At 41.8% G+C, this 17,089-nt stretch overlaps 1 protein-coding gene across 4 annotated transcripts; it reads left to right on the top strand.

Moving 5' to 3' along the window:
• Positions 1-354: 354 nt before the first annotated feature.
• Positions 355-15,119, top strand: LOC104370638 (uncharacterized). Of its 4 annotated transcripts, none has more exons than XM_086611553.1 (12): positions 355-424; positions 2,191-2,307; positions 4,071-4,175; positions 6,319-6,438; positions 8,906-9,055; positions 9,842-9,979; positions 10,666-10,782; positions 11,843-11,950; positions 12,373-12,486; positions 12,784-12,900; positions 13,659-13,851; positions 14,754-15,119. In XM_086611553.1, exons 1-10 carry the CDS (start codon positions 366-368, stop codon positions 12,890-12,892), a joined length of 1,137 nt encoding a protein of 378 aa, XP_086467679.1. In that variant the 5' UTR covers positions 355-365; the 3' UTR covers positions 12,893-12,900; positions 13,659-13,851; positions 14,754-15,119. The 4 variants fall into 4 exon arrangements, with proteins under 4 accessions (XP_086467679.1, XP_086467678.1, XP_086467677.1 ...); XM_086611552.1 differs by having other exon boundaries at positions 6,307-6,438; positions 9,845-9,979; XM_086611551.1 differs by having other exon boundaries at positions 6,307-6,438; positions 13,676-13,851.
• The last annotated feature ends 1,970 nt before the right edge of the window (positions 15,120-17,089 follow it).

Below are 17,089 nucleotides of genomic sequence, written 5' to 3'. Positions count from 1 at the left end.
CAGGGTTGCGTAAATGTAAGGTGGTGTGAAAAATCTATGTATGTATCTCAGGGGAAAAAACAACCAAAACCCAAATACTTCCCATAACTAGCAGCGGTAAGGAGTGACGCTGGATGCCATGAAACCAGCAGGAGCGATGACGGGAATTCACGGCCCTTTTCCAGCCCTCTGGCCGTACCGCTGTGGCACCACCCACAGGGACTTTGTGCGCATGCGCAGAGCCGTCCCCTCCGCCCCGCGCGGGAATGCCGCGCATGCGCGCTGCCCACTGCGGCCGCCTCCCGGGTGGGCGGGTCGCGCCTGCGCGCTGCTTTGCGCCGCGGGCGCAGCCATGTTCCGCGGCGGAGGCGCCGCTCGGCTCAGCCATGTTCCGCGGGCAGCAGGGCCTACCTCGCCGCGCCAGCGAGCCGGGCGGGCTGCGCAGGTGGGTAGGGCCGGGATGGCTGGGGCGTCGGGAGTATTGCCCCCTCAAGGCGTCTGTGGAGCTCCCGGGGCTACGGTGTGTGGGTGGGCGGGGGGGTGTGACTCCGCCACCTCCTCACCGCCTGCTCACACCATGGGCATCCTGCGACGGGGGCAGGGCTGGGGGGATCGTGGAGTGGGCTCCGTCGACCCTTCGCCGCCTTCCGTCCCGACCTCGGTACTCGGGGGTAGCGGGGAGAGGCAGCGGCCGGCAGCTTGGCGCCCGCCACCAGACGGCTCCTGCTGCGCCCGGCGGGCAGGCGCCCTCGCCGCAGGAGTCTCCTTGCAGAGGCTGCTTCGGGAGAGAGCTGGGGTCGGAGGGTAAGGCGCCCTGCAGCCCCGGCAGCAGTGCGTGGGCTCGGGCGAAACGCCGGGAGTCCGGCTGGGGCTTCCCGTAAGGCTGGCGCTGCGGGGGGCGGGCAGTGCAAAGCGCTGGAGATTAAAACCACTGGAATATTTCCAAACAGCATCGTTTTGATTAGCATTTTTCCCTAGGTTTTCAGGTAGTATTGTACCTAAGGCATGCTAGGTGGTGTGCTCTTCTCCCTCCTCATTTCTTTCAAGTCTTTCATCCAGTAATCGTTGTTGGGGGTGGTTAGAGAAAGGTTTTATCTGTTCACTGCCTTTGCGAAAACAGACTGTCTTGGAAGTGTCCTTTTGCCTGGGTCCGTGGTTAGGAGTAAGCTGTTTGTGCTGTGTGTTAGTAACTGAGCCCTCTGGGAACCGGAAGCTCCCAAAGCCAGTCAGGGTGGAGGAGGAAAAGAAAGAAAACATGTTAATCCAGTATTGAAATAATGAAAACCTTCTTTCCCTCTCACTTGTTGACTTAAAAAGTTCAGAGGCCTCGCACATACGGAACAGTATGTTTACTTGCACATATGGAACAACAGTATATTCATTGTGTGGAGTCTGCAATATAAGGTCGTTCTCTCAGGCGGGTGGTGGCTGATCTGCAGGTGTGGTCCTTAGCCCAGAAGCCAGGTCTGATGTTAGTAGACACTGTGCTGGTGTTTTGTGTAGCAGCCTGTCCTTTAAAATGTCAAAGCTGCCAGAACTGAGGAGGAAAACTTAGACAACTCTTAATCCTTAAGCAATCTCTGGCTGTCCTTCAAGCGTGTTGCAAGCACCTCACTCTAGGTCCATGTCCCGTACTTGCTTGTGAGGACACTGCAGCAGCATCTGGTATGGAATTTCCTGTGTAAAAGTGTTTCCACATAAACGTTTGACCTACTTCTCCTTAGATATGCTATTTTCTTGTGTTGAAGTGATGTTTCTATATTTACTTCTTTCACAAGTTTAGTACTGGATAGAACGTTATATAAACGTCTAATAATGTGTTGCTGATAGAGGACAGTCTATGAATGTTGGCACATGTTAGCAATTCCTTAAACGCTGGTGACAGTCCTCAGTTGTTTTGTTGTTTGTTTTTTTTTTGTTTGCAAATAGAGAAAAAGTATGCTTCTGCTTACCTAAATGTGAATTAATTTTTGTTTAAGTTATGATGTCGTAATTGCATTTAGTCAAAGTTCTTTTTTGAGCAGTTGCTTTGTCTAACACCTTTGTTAAGTTAATGTTGCCTGAATAAATTGACACAAATCACCTATTTATGCCAAATCAGCATTTTGTGACTGTAAATGATGATGTTCAGATTGTCTGTGTTTGTTTTGTATAGGCAGTGTTCAGTGACTACCAGTGACTTGATTTTTGATGAAAATTCTTATTTTCTAGTTCTGTGCAACAGCAACACTGCTGGCATGGAGAACAGGAATGTAGAAGCTGGAATGATGCAGATTCTTTGGTGTTTGATGAATATCAGTGTAGACATTTAGACCAATGGCTGGAGAGGTAAGGAATAAATGTGAAGTTTGTTTAAATCTTCACTTTGCTGCGCTCTTTTCTTTGGGAATCCAACAAAACCTTGGATGTGATTAAATGTTTTCTAATAATACAGTAGGACAGAGTTAGCAAATGATACCTGCAGTATGCAAGAGCAGGCAATTCAATTTGGCTAACTGAATTACATGCCGTAATATTAGCAAGCGTTCCATATGAAAGAGAGAAATGGTATCTACTGATGCAGTAGTTTAAGCTCTTTGTTGCTGAAATCTTCAATATTAGTATAAATCTCCCCTTGAAGCATTACTCTTTCTGCTTTACTTATGTATCTTTATGTGTAAGTGTGGGTAAACCATGTTTGTCTCTTCACTTGGCAGTGCACTCCATCTATTCAGCTGTGCTACAGTTTTTAGTAAATACTTTTTTTTTTTGTAGTCCGCTACCGAGGACAATTTGAGATGAGATCAGATTTTTTAGGTAGGTAGTTCAAGGAGTATTTTGCTTTGCTTTTGAGTGTTCTGGGCTAAAGACCTTAGGTGGAGAAAGTGGTTGAGATTGGTATCTTGATGCCTGAGAAATATGAGAAGTGGATATGTGCAGAAAACTAAGCAGAGAGTAAGTTACAAGAGATAAAATATTTTACTGATGGCACATGAAAATTTTTTTTACTATAATTTATACTTTTCTGAGTATTATATTATATGAAGGCGATTGTAATTTCTGATGGTGTGTTTAATATTACTTCAGTTCATAAATGAATCTTTTGAAGAGCTTAGGAAGGACCTTGTATTCAGGAGTATTTTCTATGTCTTTGGTGCTGTCATAAAAAATAGTAACAGAATGTTATGATTGCGAGACAAACTGGATGTGCTAGTAGCATTTCATATTTCTCTTGTGCTAAGTAGATAATTCCTTCTTGGTCTGGAATCTTTGTCATGTGTTAAAATGACATTGGCTGCATGGATGGTAATTTCATCTGTGGATGTGAAAACGTTTAGGGAAAGTAAGACTATAAGCTAAATCAACTTCTCTATTACTTATGTTAAATGTTGAGGCATTAACATTGAAGGAAGTGGACAGACTGAAAGGAGGAGTTTTCAGTACTTCAGAGTATTACAACTTTGTACAGTTTTCATTTATTACATTTTTTTAAGTTAATGAGGAACCTGGTAATCATTTCTTCACTCAGAGAATATCAGTGATCCAACTGATGATTTAAGAAAGAGCTTCTTGTCTCCCTTTTTGGCTTTACACAGCAGAGTTTACATTCTTGAAATGATATATTGGGACAGGATGGTGTCTGACAAAATGTTAGTTCTGCTGATGTGATAGGCATTTTTCTATTTCCTGAGCATCTTCTCTGTCTTTTACAAAGTCCTTAGCTGATGACAGAGAGCAGTGACTAGACTGGTAATTTTGACCTCAAGTAACTTAATGAATTGTGCTCTTTGGAATGGCAGTAATGAGAAGGTCTTCAAGTAGCAGAGAGAAGCGTTGGCATTGGCTGAGCTGGGAGTGTTTTAAGAGGTGGTCAGGTCTATGTTATGACATGAAATTCACTTCATGACCATTTTTTTTCCCTGCAAAGTAAACTTAGTGATGAAGGTGACTTGAGCTGAAGTTTTAATTTGTTCAACTTTGAATGGAAATAGACTAAGGGCATGCCCATGGTGTTACAGTTGCGGAACTGCTTTTGTCCACTATTGAAGTTTCTATTCATTAAATACATTATGAGTGTCAAATGTTCATATTGAGTTCTCATTATTTTTCAGCTCTACAACACCAGAATATTCTAGGCCTCTTTCTAGTTGCCCCAACTGGGAAGGTAGAATTGAAGAAGGCAAAACAATGAGGACATCAGATAAAAAAACGACAAAGTAGGTATTGAATAATTCTTAACCATTGTTGCGTTGGTTTTAGCAATAGCCATCTGATGATCTCTAGCTACTTTTCATGTATTAATGAAGATTTGAAACATAGCCAGGGTGTTTCATACCAAGCCTGAAGGAAGCCTTAAAGAGAGAGTAGTGCTGAGATATCTTATCTCAAAAGCTACTTGTATGATCATTTCAGATTCTCTTCTTTTTCAGCTTAAGTTCCATATTCATTACAACTTTCTAGGAGAGAAAATACTGGATAGTGAAAGGAAAAATGAAAACCAGCCATCGAGGCTTGGAGAGTGAAATGGCTATTAGATCATTCAAGCTAGCCTCCTTTGTATTATCCATCTTTGTTTTATGGAGTTTAAGCTTTTTGTGTTTGTGTTAGGAGGTTGTTACACGTAAATAGGGGAACAAGGAGGACCCGGGCAACTACAGGCCGGTCAGCCTCACATCTGTGCCTGGCAAGGTCATGGAGCAGATTCTCCTGGGAACCATGCTAAGGCACATGGAGAGCAAGGAGGTGGTGGGTGACAGCCAACATGGCTTCACCAAAGGCAGATCGTGCCTGACCAACTTGGTGGCCTTTTATGATGGGGTGACAGCATCGGTGGACAAGGGTCAACCAACGGATGTCATCTACCTGGACTTGTGCAAAGCTTTTGACACTGTCCCGCACGACATTCTTCTCTCTAAATTAGAGAGGCATGGGTTTGATGGATGGACCATTCGGTGGATAAGGAATTGGCTCAATGGCCGCACTCAGAGAGTAGTGGTCAACGGCTCGATGTCCAAGTGGAGACCGGTCACGAGTGGCGTCCCTCAGGGGTCCGTGTTGGGCCCGGCCCTCTTCAACATCTTTGTCGGTGACGTGGACAGTGGCATGGAGTGCACCCTCAGCAAGTTCGCCGATGACACCAAGCTGTGGGGTGCCGTCAACACGCTGGAAGGGAGGGATGCCATCCAGAGGGACCTTGACAGGCTGGAGAGGTGGGCCCGTACCAACCTCATGAAGTTTAACCAGGCGAAGTGCAAGGTCCTACATCTGGGTCGTGGCAATCCCAGGCACAAATACAGACTGGGTGGAGAATGGATCGAGAGCAGCCCTGAGGAGAAGGACTTGGGAGTACTGGTGGACGAGAAGCTCAATATGAGCCGGCAATGTGCTCTTGCGGCCCAGAAGGCCAACCGTGTCCTGGGCTGCATCAAGAGGAGCGTGGCCAGCTCCTCTCTCCAGGAGAGGTGAGGTGATTCTCCCCCTCTACTCTGCCCTCGTGAGACCTCACTTGGAGTATTGCGTCCAGTTCTGGAGTCCCCAACATAAGAAGGAAATGGACCAGTTGGAGAGGGTCCAGAGGAGGGCCACGAAGATGATAAGAGGGCTGGAGCACCTTTCCTATGAGGACAGGCTGAAAGAGTTGGGGCTGTTCAGCCTGAAGAAGAGGAGGCTCCGGGGTGACCTTATAGCGGTCTTCCAGTACCTCAAGGGGGCCTACAAGAAAGATGGGGAGAGGCTGTTCAGGAGGGCCAGTTGTGATAGGACAAGGGGTAATGGTTTTAAAATAGAGGGAGGTAGATTCAGGTTGGATATTAGGAAAAAATTTTTTACCATGAGAGTTGTAGAACACTGGAAGAGGTTGCCCAGAGAGGTGGTGGATGCTCCATCCCTGGAGACGTTCAAGGCCAGGTTGGATGAGGCCCTGAGCAACCTGATCTAGTTGGAGATATCCCTGTTCCTTGCAGGGGGGTTGGACTAGATGACCTTTGAAGGTCCCTTCCAGCCCTAACGATTCTATGATTCTATGAAATGCAATAATCATGTATCGTTTGATTTGCTTTGCTGTAGGACTAGCTATAAGCTTCCGGTAAGGCAACTATAGCACCAGTACTCTGAGGTGTATGTTTACTTGTCACAAACCTGAGCAACTGCATGAACTTGCAAAACCTACTCTTTTTGTTGTAGTGATTTGTTTGGTTAGCACGACTTTCACCTCTGTAAACTAGCAAAGTAAGAGTTCTGCTTACTGTCTGTCAGAGTAAGAATACATGCACTTCTAGACTATGTGTTTATATAACTTGTAAAGCTATTAAGGTTCTTCTCAATATCATTGTGGTTTTTGTTTTTAAGTTCTGTTTCAAGTGATTCTGCTAATCCAGCTGAAAGGGAAACAGATGAAGTGGTTCTGAGGAGAAGACAAAAACAGATCAATTTTGGGAAGAATACCCTTGCATATGACAGATACATTAAAGAAGTTCCAAAGTAAGTTGTACTATGTTTCACGTTTCCAAATAAGCTCTTACTTGTTCCTGAAACATGTGTAAATCAACACACAGCTTTAGTTGTCTTAAAGTTTTATGAACAGGAAGTGAAGAAAACTTGAATCAGTTGATTTTTGTCAAAGAGAAACCAGATATTTTCTGCATAAGAGAAAATTTAGTTAGGAAGAATTTAGAGCTAAATGTTCTTTGCGTATTGCTGTTGCTAGTAGTATTAGTCAGCTCCCTGTGGTACTTCTGGTGACCGTGTTGCTAGGCCAGCGTGAAGTTAATCGATGCCAGGAAATGGCGGCTTTGAATGAGGACTGAGTACAGCCTTGCATTTAAGTATTGGTAAGGGAAACCAGCCTTCAGCGATTCATCAATAACTAACAAATGAAAAGCTGGATTTCTTGTGTTCTCTGTCATTTCACTTTGGGCTTCAGAGTGTATGGATTGTGGCACTTAAACCAAGATTTCTTAGCCAGCCCCCTCTGCTTACTGCAGAGCTGTCAGGATTCAGAAGCAGCTCTGTACTAATGTGTGGATGTGCATCTGTGTTCTTGTTTCTTTGTTTTGAGGGCTATTTGTTAGAGGTGTTTGCTAAACATGGCTTGCTACTTATAGTTGCCAGCTTTCTCTGGATTCTACTTGTAAGAGTCTGTTGTGAAAATTGCCAGCCAAGTGCAGCGGAAATGGCAAGCTTGTTGTTGAGCAAAACTTGAAAGATTAGACTAGATGACTAAAAATCAGCAACAGATACCATAAATGATCACAGGTAACACAACATCATGATCACATCTTCAGTAACACTTTGTTGTTCTTTGAAGAGTCTTGGATTGCTTTGTCAATTGTAATTTTGCTCATCACTTTGTCATCAGTAGTAGGACTGCAGCCAGTCTTACAGTGATTCCTGGGACTTGCATAGCTATGCTGCGATTAGTTAAATTGTAGGTGGAGAATACGAAAGGGTGAGAACAATGTTCAGAAAAAACATGGGATAAACTTTAAATAAACGGTGTTCTGGGTGATATTTTAACAGGGTAGTTTATAATACTGTTCCTTAGCAGGGATCTGTTCATCTTACAAAAAGTGTGATGGCTAAGTGCATTGATCTGTGAAGCTGACAGGGGGAACCACTTGTGACCATGGCACTTTTTGTGATTTAAAACATGCTTCCCTGCCCCCACCGCTCAGGCTTAAAGCTGATTCCAGTATTGTAGGACTACAAACAGGATTATTTTGTACTGAAGATACAGTTTGAGTGAGCTTTCCAGTAATCTCTGGTGGGCAGGATCTGGGTTTGGGATACCATCTGAGAAGTTGCACTTCCAGCTGTGGGGTGATCGCAGACAGTGTTGTTACAGGGTCTGCCCGGTGTAGTTTCAGTGGAAAGGTGTGTCATTCACATTTTACCCAGAGAGTGGGGGTACTTTGTTTTCTAGACTCCTGAAAGACAAATGCTGTTTAGAATTATAGCAATCCCCATTGTAATAATGCATGGACAGTGGTGGAATAAAAGTGCACTGAAGATACTTGTGAGTTGACTCCTGCCAGCAGCCAAGTACCCACACAGCTGCATACTCACTCCCTCTCCCTAGTGGAACGTGGAAAGAATAGGAAGAGCAAAAAGCAAGGGAATTCAAGGATTGGGATAAGGACAGTTTAAGAGGTGAAGGAAAGGAAGGGGAGAGAAAGCAAGTAATGCAAATGCAATCACTCACTACCTCCCACAAGCAGAGTGACCTGACACCCTCTGAGCAATGGCTACTTTGGAAGGCACCGCCCTTCTTCCTCTGCCCTGTTTTTTATTGCTGAGCATGACGTGATATGGTGTGGAATATCTCTTTGGGTAATTCAAATCAGCTGTCCCAGTGGTTTCCCCTCTCAACTTCTTGTTCACCCTCAACTTAGTCGCTGTGGGAGAGGGCAGGGCAGAGCAGAGTAGGGAAGAAGAGAAAGCCTTGAAGCTGTGCAAGCACTGTTCAGCAATAGCCAAAAATTAGTGTCTTATCATCACTGTTTTAGCCATAAATCCAAAACATAGCACTACAAGGACTGCTAGGAAGGAAGTTAACTCCATCCTAGCCAGTCTCAGTACAATACTAAATACAAAGGAACTGCACCTGACTCAGGAGCTAACTGAGAAGTAGCTGGAGGCTAGGATGCTATTGAAGGGTGATGATTTATGTTTCTTCTGTTTCATATTTGTCCATGGGCAGTAGGGATCTGCTTTTGGCAGCTGTCAAAGTGCAGACTGGATGAACCTCTGGTCTTGCTCAGCATGTTACTGTTATTGTTTGCGTGGTCTGGTTTTGGCAATGTTTTGGAATATACCCAAAAAAATGTTTAAAAATGTGAAAATTTTATTTATTAGGCTACTGATGCTTGTGTGATTTGATGAACTGGCGAATTTTTTTTTAAGCATGAAAAATATGTCCTGAAATACAAATATTACTGTGTGTTTACAGGAATCAGCGAATACCAGGAGTTCATCCTAGAACTCCCAACAAATTTAAGAAGTACAGCCGTAGATCCTGGGACCAGCAGATCAGGCTGTGGAAGATAGCATTGCATGCCTGGGATCCTCCTACTGAAGAAACCTGGGATCTACAGCCAGTGTGTGTATGGGTGAATTAAGGCAGCACGTCTCGTGCTTCACAGAACTCTGTTTCCTTTAGAGCATTCCTTAGCTGGGAGCAAGAGATCAGGTTCAGAAGTGGGAGTCTCCTTGAATGCCTTGTTTTCCTTTTTGAATTCTGTTAGTCTTCAAGATACTCCCATTATTTAGTATAAATTTATCTCCAGTAATGCCCTTTGGGGAGGAAGGTTACAGTAGTACACTCCCTTCCCCTGTGTGTTTACACTGGTGAGCACAAGGTAAAATTTATTTTTCTAGGAGAAGACATAAGCAAAAATTCAGTGATTACTGTTCCTTAACCTTGATAACTTTTCCATCTTTTCTTTTTCTGATGTCAGTGGAACCACCTTTCTCCTGCAGTAGCAGCATGTTAGAGGATTTGAGAAGTGTAAGATTGGAGAGAGATTTCTGTGCTTTCTGCAGGAGAGTGGCAACTGTGTTCAAGATCGAAATTTTTCTTCTTTTCAGAACTTTGAATTTCTGTAACAAAGTTAGCTCTGCTAATTGAGGCCACCTAATACTTTACAAGGATTGAACTAGTGAATTGGGAGAAAGAGTGGAAATCTATTAGCTCTGTAACTGCATTGTGTAAATAGGTTTAGCTGTGTTGTAATCGATCTACGGTGGAAATTGCAGTTGATTGCACCGTTTGGATGTCATATGAGATGAACTGTTAATTATTACTGCAGCTTAACTGTGCTTGGAGTGGTAAGCTAGATGGGTAGTATTTTAAATCCTTTTTTTTTTTTCTTTTTTCTGTTTTTAGTAGTACAGAACCCTCAGGCAGTTCCCAGGAATGGTTCTGCAAAGATCAGGATGTTTCTGGCTCCCTTGTATTTGACGAAAAGCAAAAGAGAAATGAGTGTGAAGATGAATGCAGGCAGACTGACTACACACTGGAGAGGTATGAGATAAAACTGTGGTTAACTTACTAAAATAATTCAATACACATTGACGCTGTCAGTTTTTTTTAGGAAATGTTTAGTGAGAGAGGGCAGGTAATGGTCAGATTTGGAGTTTGGCGCTTTTGCCGTTGAATGTAATCCATCACTAGTACAGAGCATTGAATGTGGAAAAATTATCAGCGTTACAGAATTGCTTGATCAACAGCAGAAAAAGTCAGTGTTTTTTCAGCTTCTCTTTTATGTAAAAATGGTGGAGTACTGAGGTTTCTTCAGCCACTGTTGGCAAGTGCTGAAAGTAGGATACCCTTTTCAGAAGCAAGGATGACCAGCCTTAATTAACAGCGTTACACCTTTCTGTAGAACAGCAGGGAGGCGAACAGTGAAGCACCTCATGCGCTTCCCTGTTTACTGGGATATCTTGATCTGTGGACATGCGTGTGGAGCTGAAAATGGTTCTGCTTCCAAGTACCTTGTGCATTTGTGACTGGGTTCACTTTCCAAAATATAATGGAGTAGTTACCAAAATTTGAGCCCTTTTCTCTGTGTTCCTCTGCTGTGACTGAAGAATCATACCTCAAAAAAAGTATTCCTTGCATAGCAAGTGCCATTGTTTTGCAGAACTCTGAGCATTTAAACACAGATGAAAAAACGTTGTGTGTGTAAAACCTATGTTTTATTTTTGTAGTCCCTGTTCTCCCGATTCTTCTCCAGTATGGAAACGCAGAAAAAGAAACCATTCTGACTCCTCTGTGGTTTCAAAGAGCAAAAGCCATTATGTGCATACGTACCACACACTGGAAAGGTATGAAATGACTCTCTGAATAGAGATTCATCGATACTGTGAACTGACTTTTGGAATATGACTAGTATTTATCCTTCCATTTGTTAATAGCTATAATTTTATCTGCTATAAGTGTGTGCAGTTTAATGGGGAAGGAAAATCATGCCAGAATAATTGTGTTGTATGATAGCAAATATTTGTAGCAGTCCATTGCAAAGGTGAAGAAACTTCAGTGTCAGAAGACATAACGTGGGTTATTTTTTTTTGTGTAGATTTAGGCAACACTAATGTGTTGGTTTTGATTTCTCGTGGAACCTGGGTTCTGCTTCAGAGGTTGTAATTCTGAAATTATTAGGCATCTGCCATACTTATTTCTCATACTTCTTACGTGCACTGCATTCTGCATTTTGGCATACAGTGTGTACAAGTTGATGAACGTTATGGTAAGGCAATGGAGCCCAATATGCACCCATAAGTCAGCGAATACTCGCTGCCTATTTAATTACTACCATGTTACGTTTGCTACAGGTATTACAGAGAATATGTGTTAATGAAAGGATGTGGAAGAAGCTTTGCGTATTTTGATTAAGCTTTTCCCTGCCTTACGAAAGATGTTTTGGAAGAAAATGCTTGTTGGAACAACAAGGAATTGGTCACCCAGCTTGGGACTGGGACAGAGCGAGGTTAACATTCAAAAATGGATAACCAAAGGGTAGAGTTTTTCAGGCTAGCGAAGTTGTTCAGGGATTAAACTACTCTGCTAGCGACTGGTCTTAAATCATATTTCCTATTTTCCCCTTTCCTAGCTCTGCATAAGAAATCTTCCTATAGATGAGAAATTATAGGCTATGTAAAGAAGAGCATGGTTTAGTTCTATATACAGTTTTGTCAGAACCACAGAAGAACTGGAACAATTATTTAAGTTTTTGGGGGTTTAGTAGACTTCTCACACTAACATTAGTAAAAATGTTTATCCAGGTGTCTGGTTTTTCTCTCTATTTAGCCCCCTTATCTTCAGAAGAATTAGGAGGAACTGTGTCACAAAGGTCCATGGTTTCAGACCTTTTCACTTTCTTTCTAGTCTTAATGAGTCAGGACATCAGGAGGCTTTTTCAGCATGCTCAGAGTGGGAAGCTTTTGGTGAAAATGATGAAGTAATGGCAGTACAACATGGTATAGAAATAACAAGGTAAATACTATAATGATTATGATGTTCTTTCTGTTTATTGCTTGTGCTGTGAAGGTGTCCTTTGCTTTTTTTTTTTAATCTTTCTTTTCCTTCATTGTTTAACACTATTTTTTTCCCTCTCCTTACGTTCCCTCCGATGTGTTTGGTGGTTATTTTTGTTCTTTGAGTTTATTTGGCTTTTTCCAGTCTGACCCTCCATCTATTGCTTTCTGCTGCTTCTGCAGTTAAGTACTGCTGGAAGACCCTGAGCCCCTCTCACTCTTTGCCTTATGGAAAGCAATGGCGTTTTACAGACTTGGTCCCCATGATTGTTACTAGCTTCCCACTTCCTCAGCCTAGGAGCTGAAAGCTTCTTCGCTGTCTTCTGAGAGATTAAGTTGTTTTGTAGCTGACAACAATGATAGTTATTTGGTTTTATGCAGTGACCCGATTCCAGCCAGTTGTTCTTCAGGATGGAACCATCAGAAACAGAAAAAAACCAACTTCTTTCTGCCAGACAGCAAAAGTTGCAGAGATACAGACTGCAGACTGGAGAGGTATAAAATGCAGCTCCTCAGTCAGGGACGTTTTTTGTGTATATTAATTTAGAAGCATAGTTGCTTTATTGCTGTATTTCAATCCAAGCTTTTATTACAAACAGATTTTTTGTTATTTTGTTTACTATTCTTCTTAGGGATGTGTTGGCCAATATTTGTATGTCGTGTGGTAAAATTCTGTCCTTATATTCTCATGTTATAGTCTGTATTACTGTAAATAGCAGGTTGTAGCTGTACTTAGTATAAAAAGGTTACCATAATAAAGCCACCTAATCTTTGGGTTTTTTTTATTTGTAGACTTAAACTTTGTAGCAGTTTATTGAAAGGACATCAGTCAGAATACTCTGAAAAGAGATGGGGAAGTGCAAGTACTGAAGATAGGATGAAGATGAGGAAAAAAATTTAAATACCAAAGTGAGTTCATGCTGACATTTTACCTATGCAGTATCATTCTACAGAATCCAACTGTTCAGTTCAAGCAGATCGGCTTCTCTTTTTTTTCCTTTATTATGTTAGTATTTTATCCTATACTCTTGTATTTCATGCAGCACCTTAATTAAAAGATCTAATACTTCAGAGTTAGTAAATTGAAATACTTCCTTGTTCAGCCAGAAAACATGTGTGTTATCTTATCACGCAAATGCAAAGTGCCAGATTTTTTAATTATTTCAGTAGCAGCTTTTCTGCCTCTTAATGTTTTTGTGATGAGGTCACAACTTTGCACTTGCAGCAGTAGATTTAAATGAAAATTTCCTCTTGGCCTGTGGATTCCTGTGGTGCATTAATAGGATGGATAGTAATCTTGAGTCAAACAGCTTTTATTAGCAGATAGTCTTTTGTGTAATTTGATTTTCTTTGATCTACGTTTAATGCAGGCTCTGAAATGTTATGGACTACGATGTAACTGTCTGTTTAAACAAACAGTGATCTTGGAATACTTTGCATAATAAAACTCATTAAGAATATGGCATTAAGAATGTGGCATATAATTAGTTTTATACTACTTAGATTTTTGAATTCTAGAAATATGAGGAAAAGGCAGGTAGAGCTTTTAAAAAATTGTGCTAATGGCATTTTTCTGTTGACTTTTAGTTTAAATTCTTTGAGCATGAATAAGACTTAATATGCATTCACTTTTCTAAAGTGCTAATTCAATATTTGAAAATATCTAGTCTCTGTTTGTATATAGAAGTATCAAAGAAGGAGGACTTTCTCCTGTGACAGAAAACAATTTGAAGAATAGGGATGTAGTCTGAGATCAGCAGATCAAGTCTTGGAAAACTGGTGCAGTCATGGAAGATCTGCGCTGAAAGAGGAAGAGATTTGCAGTCAGTATGTGCAATCAACAGAAGGTGAAATGTGCAGGTAAAAGCAGCATGCCTCTGCATCACAGTGAAGAGAGCCCATCTGAATTTCTCAATAGGTGATATTTAGTTGCCTTTCAGTTGTCTTTGTTATACATAAGGCTCTATTAAGAAGTGTATATATTTACTGGGTTCGTAATCACTCATTCTAATTGGAAAAATATCTTTGATATGTGAAATATAGAACGTGAATTAAATAGCTTCTCTGTGGAGCAACACATTGGTTTCTTGGGATGCAAAGATCAATATTTAGAGGGACACTGCCTTGAACCATATTTTGTAGGTGTGATGAGCTCTAACTGTCAAGTGGTGGGAACTTCATCTATGGAAGGTGAATGTTGCTTGAAAACCAGATCGTGGGTTACGTGGTAGAATTCCACACCACCTGCCTTTTTGCTAAAAGAAAATTTCTTAAACAGGAAAACAAATGTGGCTGTTTTGGAGCCCACTTAAATGTCCATACGTTTGAGTATCTGGTTGCTTTTTAAAGGGGGAAAAAAAAAAACACCTTTGTAGGACACTTAAGATATGGCAGGAATGTGTTAATTAGAATTGAGAAAAAAATGTATTTTATGAATTAATAATGACATTTAGGTGAAAATGATGTGAGGGGTTGGGAAAGATAGGCTCAATACTTAATTTGCTCTTTGACAAATACTTTAGGATTGTCAGGTATGTAGTATTTTTTTTTTAGTATGAACACTTTGAGAGCATATCTGTAACACTGTCTTTAGTGTAGACAATATGGCTTTATCTTTTACACTGTGCTTTAAGCTCGCCATATGCAGTACTCTGTTCCATTTACTGCTACCATAACACTGCACCTTAAAAGACTAACTGTTTTGCTGTTAATGACTACATGTATCGTATTTGTAAAACGCTGTTATCTATCTTTTTGTTCAGGTTTCTCCAGGTCTTTAAGGATAGATTGCTTTCTGCAAGCTCTGCCTCAAGTGTAAAACTTCAGATTTCATTAAGCCTGTGCTACAATGATGATGGATGTTCCTTAAAGCTTTTGTGAGAATGTTTCTGTTTTACCTGCGTTGGCAGATGATGCGTGCATCATATTGTAAAGGCTGCTTCAGTTGATGGATCCTGCTGTTGCCATTTGGAGATCGTGCTACTTAAAGTGCGCTAATGTTACGCTGGTGAATTGGTCCGATATCAAGTCAAGCTGAAGAATGCCACCCCTTAAACCAAGGAGTTAAATCTTGTTTCCTCTACTGGACTGGAATTGTACATCCAACCTGAAGAACTGCTTCAAAAGAATGTGGATAATTTCAACCTTTCTCCAGTTGTTAAAGACAAACTGTTCTTAGCTTTTGGGTTGGGTGATCATTAGTTTATTTACCATTGTCCGAGAGAAGATACATTAAGCTAGCGTTTGCCTAAGCCTAGCATGAGAAGAGAAAGGAAAGGTAGATGGTTTATCAGAATGAGATCCCTCTCTTTAAGGGGGTGAGTGACTGTTTAAACAGCAGCACAGCCTAAGTACCTGGATTTTGCTTTTACGTGTGTGGCAGCCTGACCAAAAGAGCCAGTCTGCTGCTAAGAGTATATGAGGATGAGTTCAGTGCCCACTGTTCCTACAGGAGGTGAGCAGCAGTATTTGCAGGTTCAGAGCTGCTCTTGGGCACGAGATGCCCAGGCTAGGGGTTGTACTGGTGTTGAGATGGGCTCTTCTTTGTTTTGCTCTTCTAGCACTGTGCTCAGAAGGTCGAAGTGAAGGCTGTGGCTACAGTGGAGCTTAGACCAGATTCACGTGCCAGTTACAAGAATTTTTTACAGTCCATGTGTCATTTTATGTAGCGTGTACTGGGATACGAATGTCTGTTAGAGCTGGGAATTGTCTCCTTGCAGGAATTCAGTTTGGTGTTTCGCAAGGCCGCTGCAGAACTGTGGCAGCACTAGGGATGACACACAGCAGCCTTGCTGCTGGGCTCACCATATACTCAAGGGCCAAAAGTCTATTGTGCTACTGAAGTGGAAGCTGCTTTCCCGGAAACTAATCCCAGTCCCTTCCAAAACATTTTTTCCTGGCATGTTAGGCATGGAGTTCAGTCGTGTCCCAGCACAAGGGTGGCTCAGTCGCACACCGCAGAGCGTGGAGTATGTGTATACAAGGAACACATCTGTACAGCACTTTTTAAAGTAATATTTAGAACCTTGTTCCAGTGTGCATGCTTCCATGTGATTTATGATAATTGTAAATAAGGGAATGTGTTACATTTTTGGCATTTTGTCTTTATGCAGAAGAATTAAAGACTTTAACATGAAAAATCCCTGTTAGTCTGCTTTTGGTGTTATGTTAGCAGAGTTTCATTATAAAAGGAGTATGTGGGTTCAGTAGTCCTTTTGTTTGTTTGTTTTAGTGTGTTTTATTTCTTTTGGCTCTTTTTTTTGTTGTTCTTGCTATAAGGGTGAAGGAAGAATCTTCAGAGATTAAATCAAGCTCTTTAAGGAGGTTTACAGTACAACTTGGGTTCTGTCCGACCCCTCAGTTTGTATTTTGATGGCTTGTCGTGAACTTGTGTTCAGTGCATCATAACCTCGTGGAAGGGAGCAGCTGAAGCCCAGTGCCCATTCTGCCACAAGAGGCGTCCTCCTGGAGAGGATGGAGCTGTTAGGAGAGAGTAATAGGCTGTCACAAAATGCTGAAGCTCAGCTGTCAGAGCCCTTAAGCTTTTGTCTATGATGGATGGGACCTGCAGTGGATTTATGAACACAAATCCATAGGATTTGTAATTCAATGGTCCTTAAAAGATCTTATATTTCTCAATGGAAGATACTCGGACTAGAAATAGAATAGCCAATCTGCCTGTGGCAGTTAAATTTTGGGCAGATTTATTCCCTAATCCAGGTTTTGTACGCTCGAACAAGCTATGCTAGCACAAGGAATGGAATAATACTGAGCAAATGAGGTTTGAGGTCTTCTAAAGTCACTTCATGCAGTGCTGCCACTGGATGTTGGACCATTGTAATGTCCTCTAATTAGTAACAGACCCTCATCGGCCTAAACAGAGTTAAAACTGGAATGCAGTCTATCTGTTCACTTGTTTATCTATCCAAGGCTATATGACGTAAGAGTTTACAACTGAGGTAAGCAAAGCTGAAGTCTGGCACTCCACCCCCAGTTTGTATTTGATAGCCTTCCATTAATTTTGCGTATTTTAATTAAATCCAGTTTGCATAAATCTGTGCTTAGTTCGTAATTAAGTTCAGAGTTTATTTTGGCCTCA

The sequence above is a fragment of the Tauraco erythrolophus genome, chromosome 5 (assembly GCF_009769465.1).
Source record: "Tauraco erythrolophus isolate bTauEry1 chromosome 5, bTauEry1.pri, whole genome shotgun sequence".
NCBI classification, from domain to species: Eukaryota; Metazoa; Chordata; class Aves; order Musophagiformes; family Musophagidae; genus Tauraco; species Tauraco erythrolophus.
Note: the sequence above shows the minus strand (reverse complement) of the source record. Positions and strands in the feature narration are given on the sequence as shown.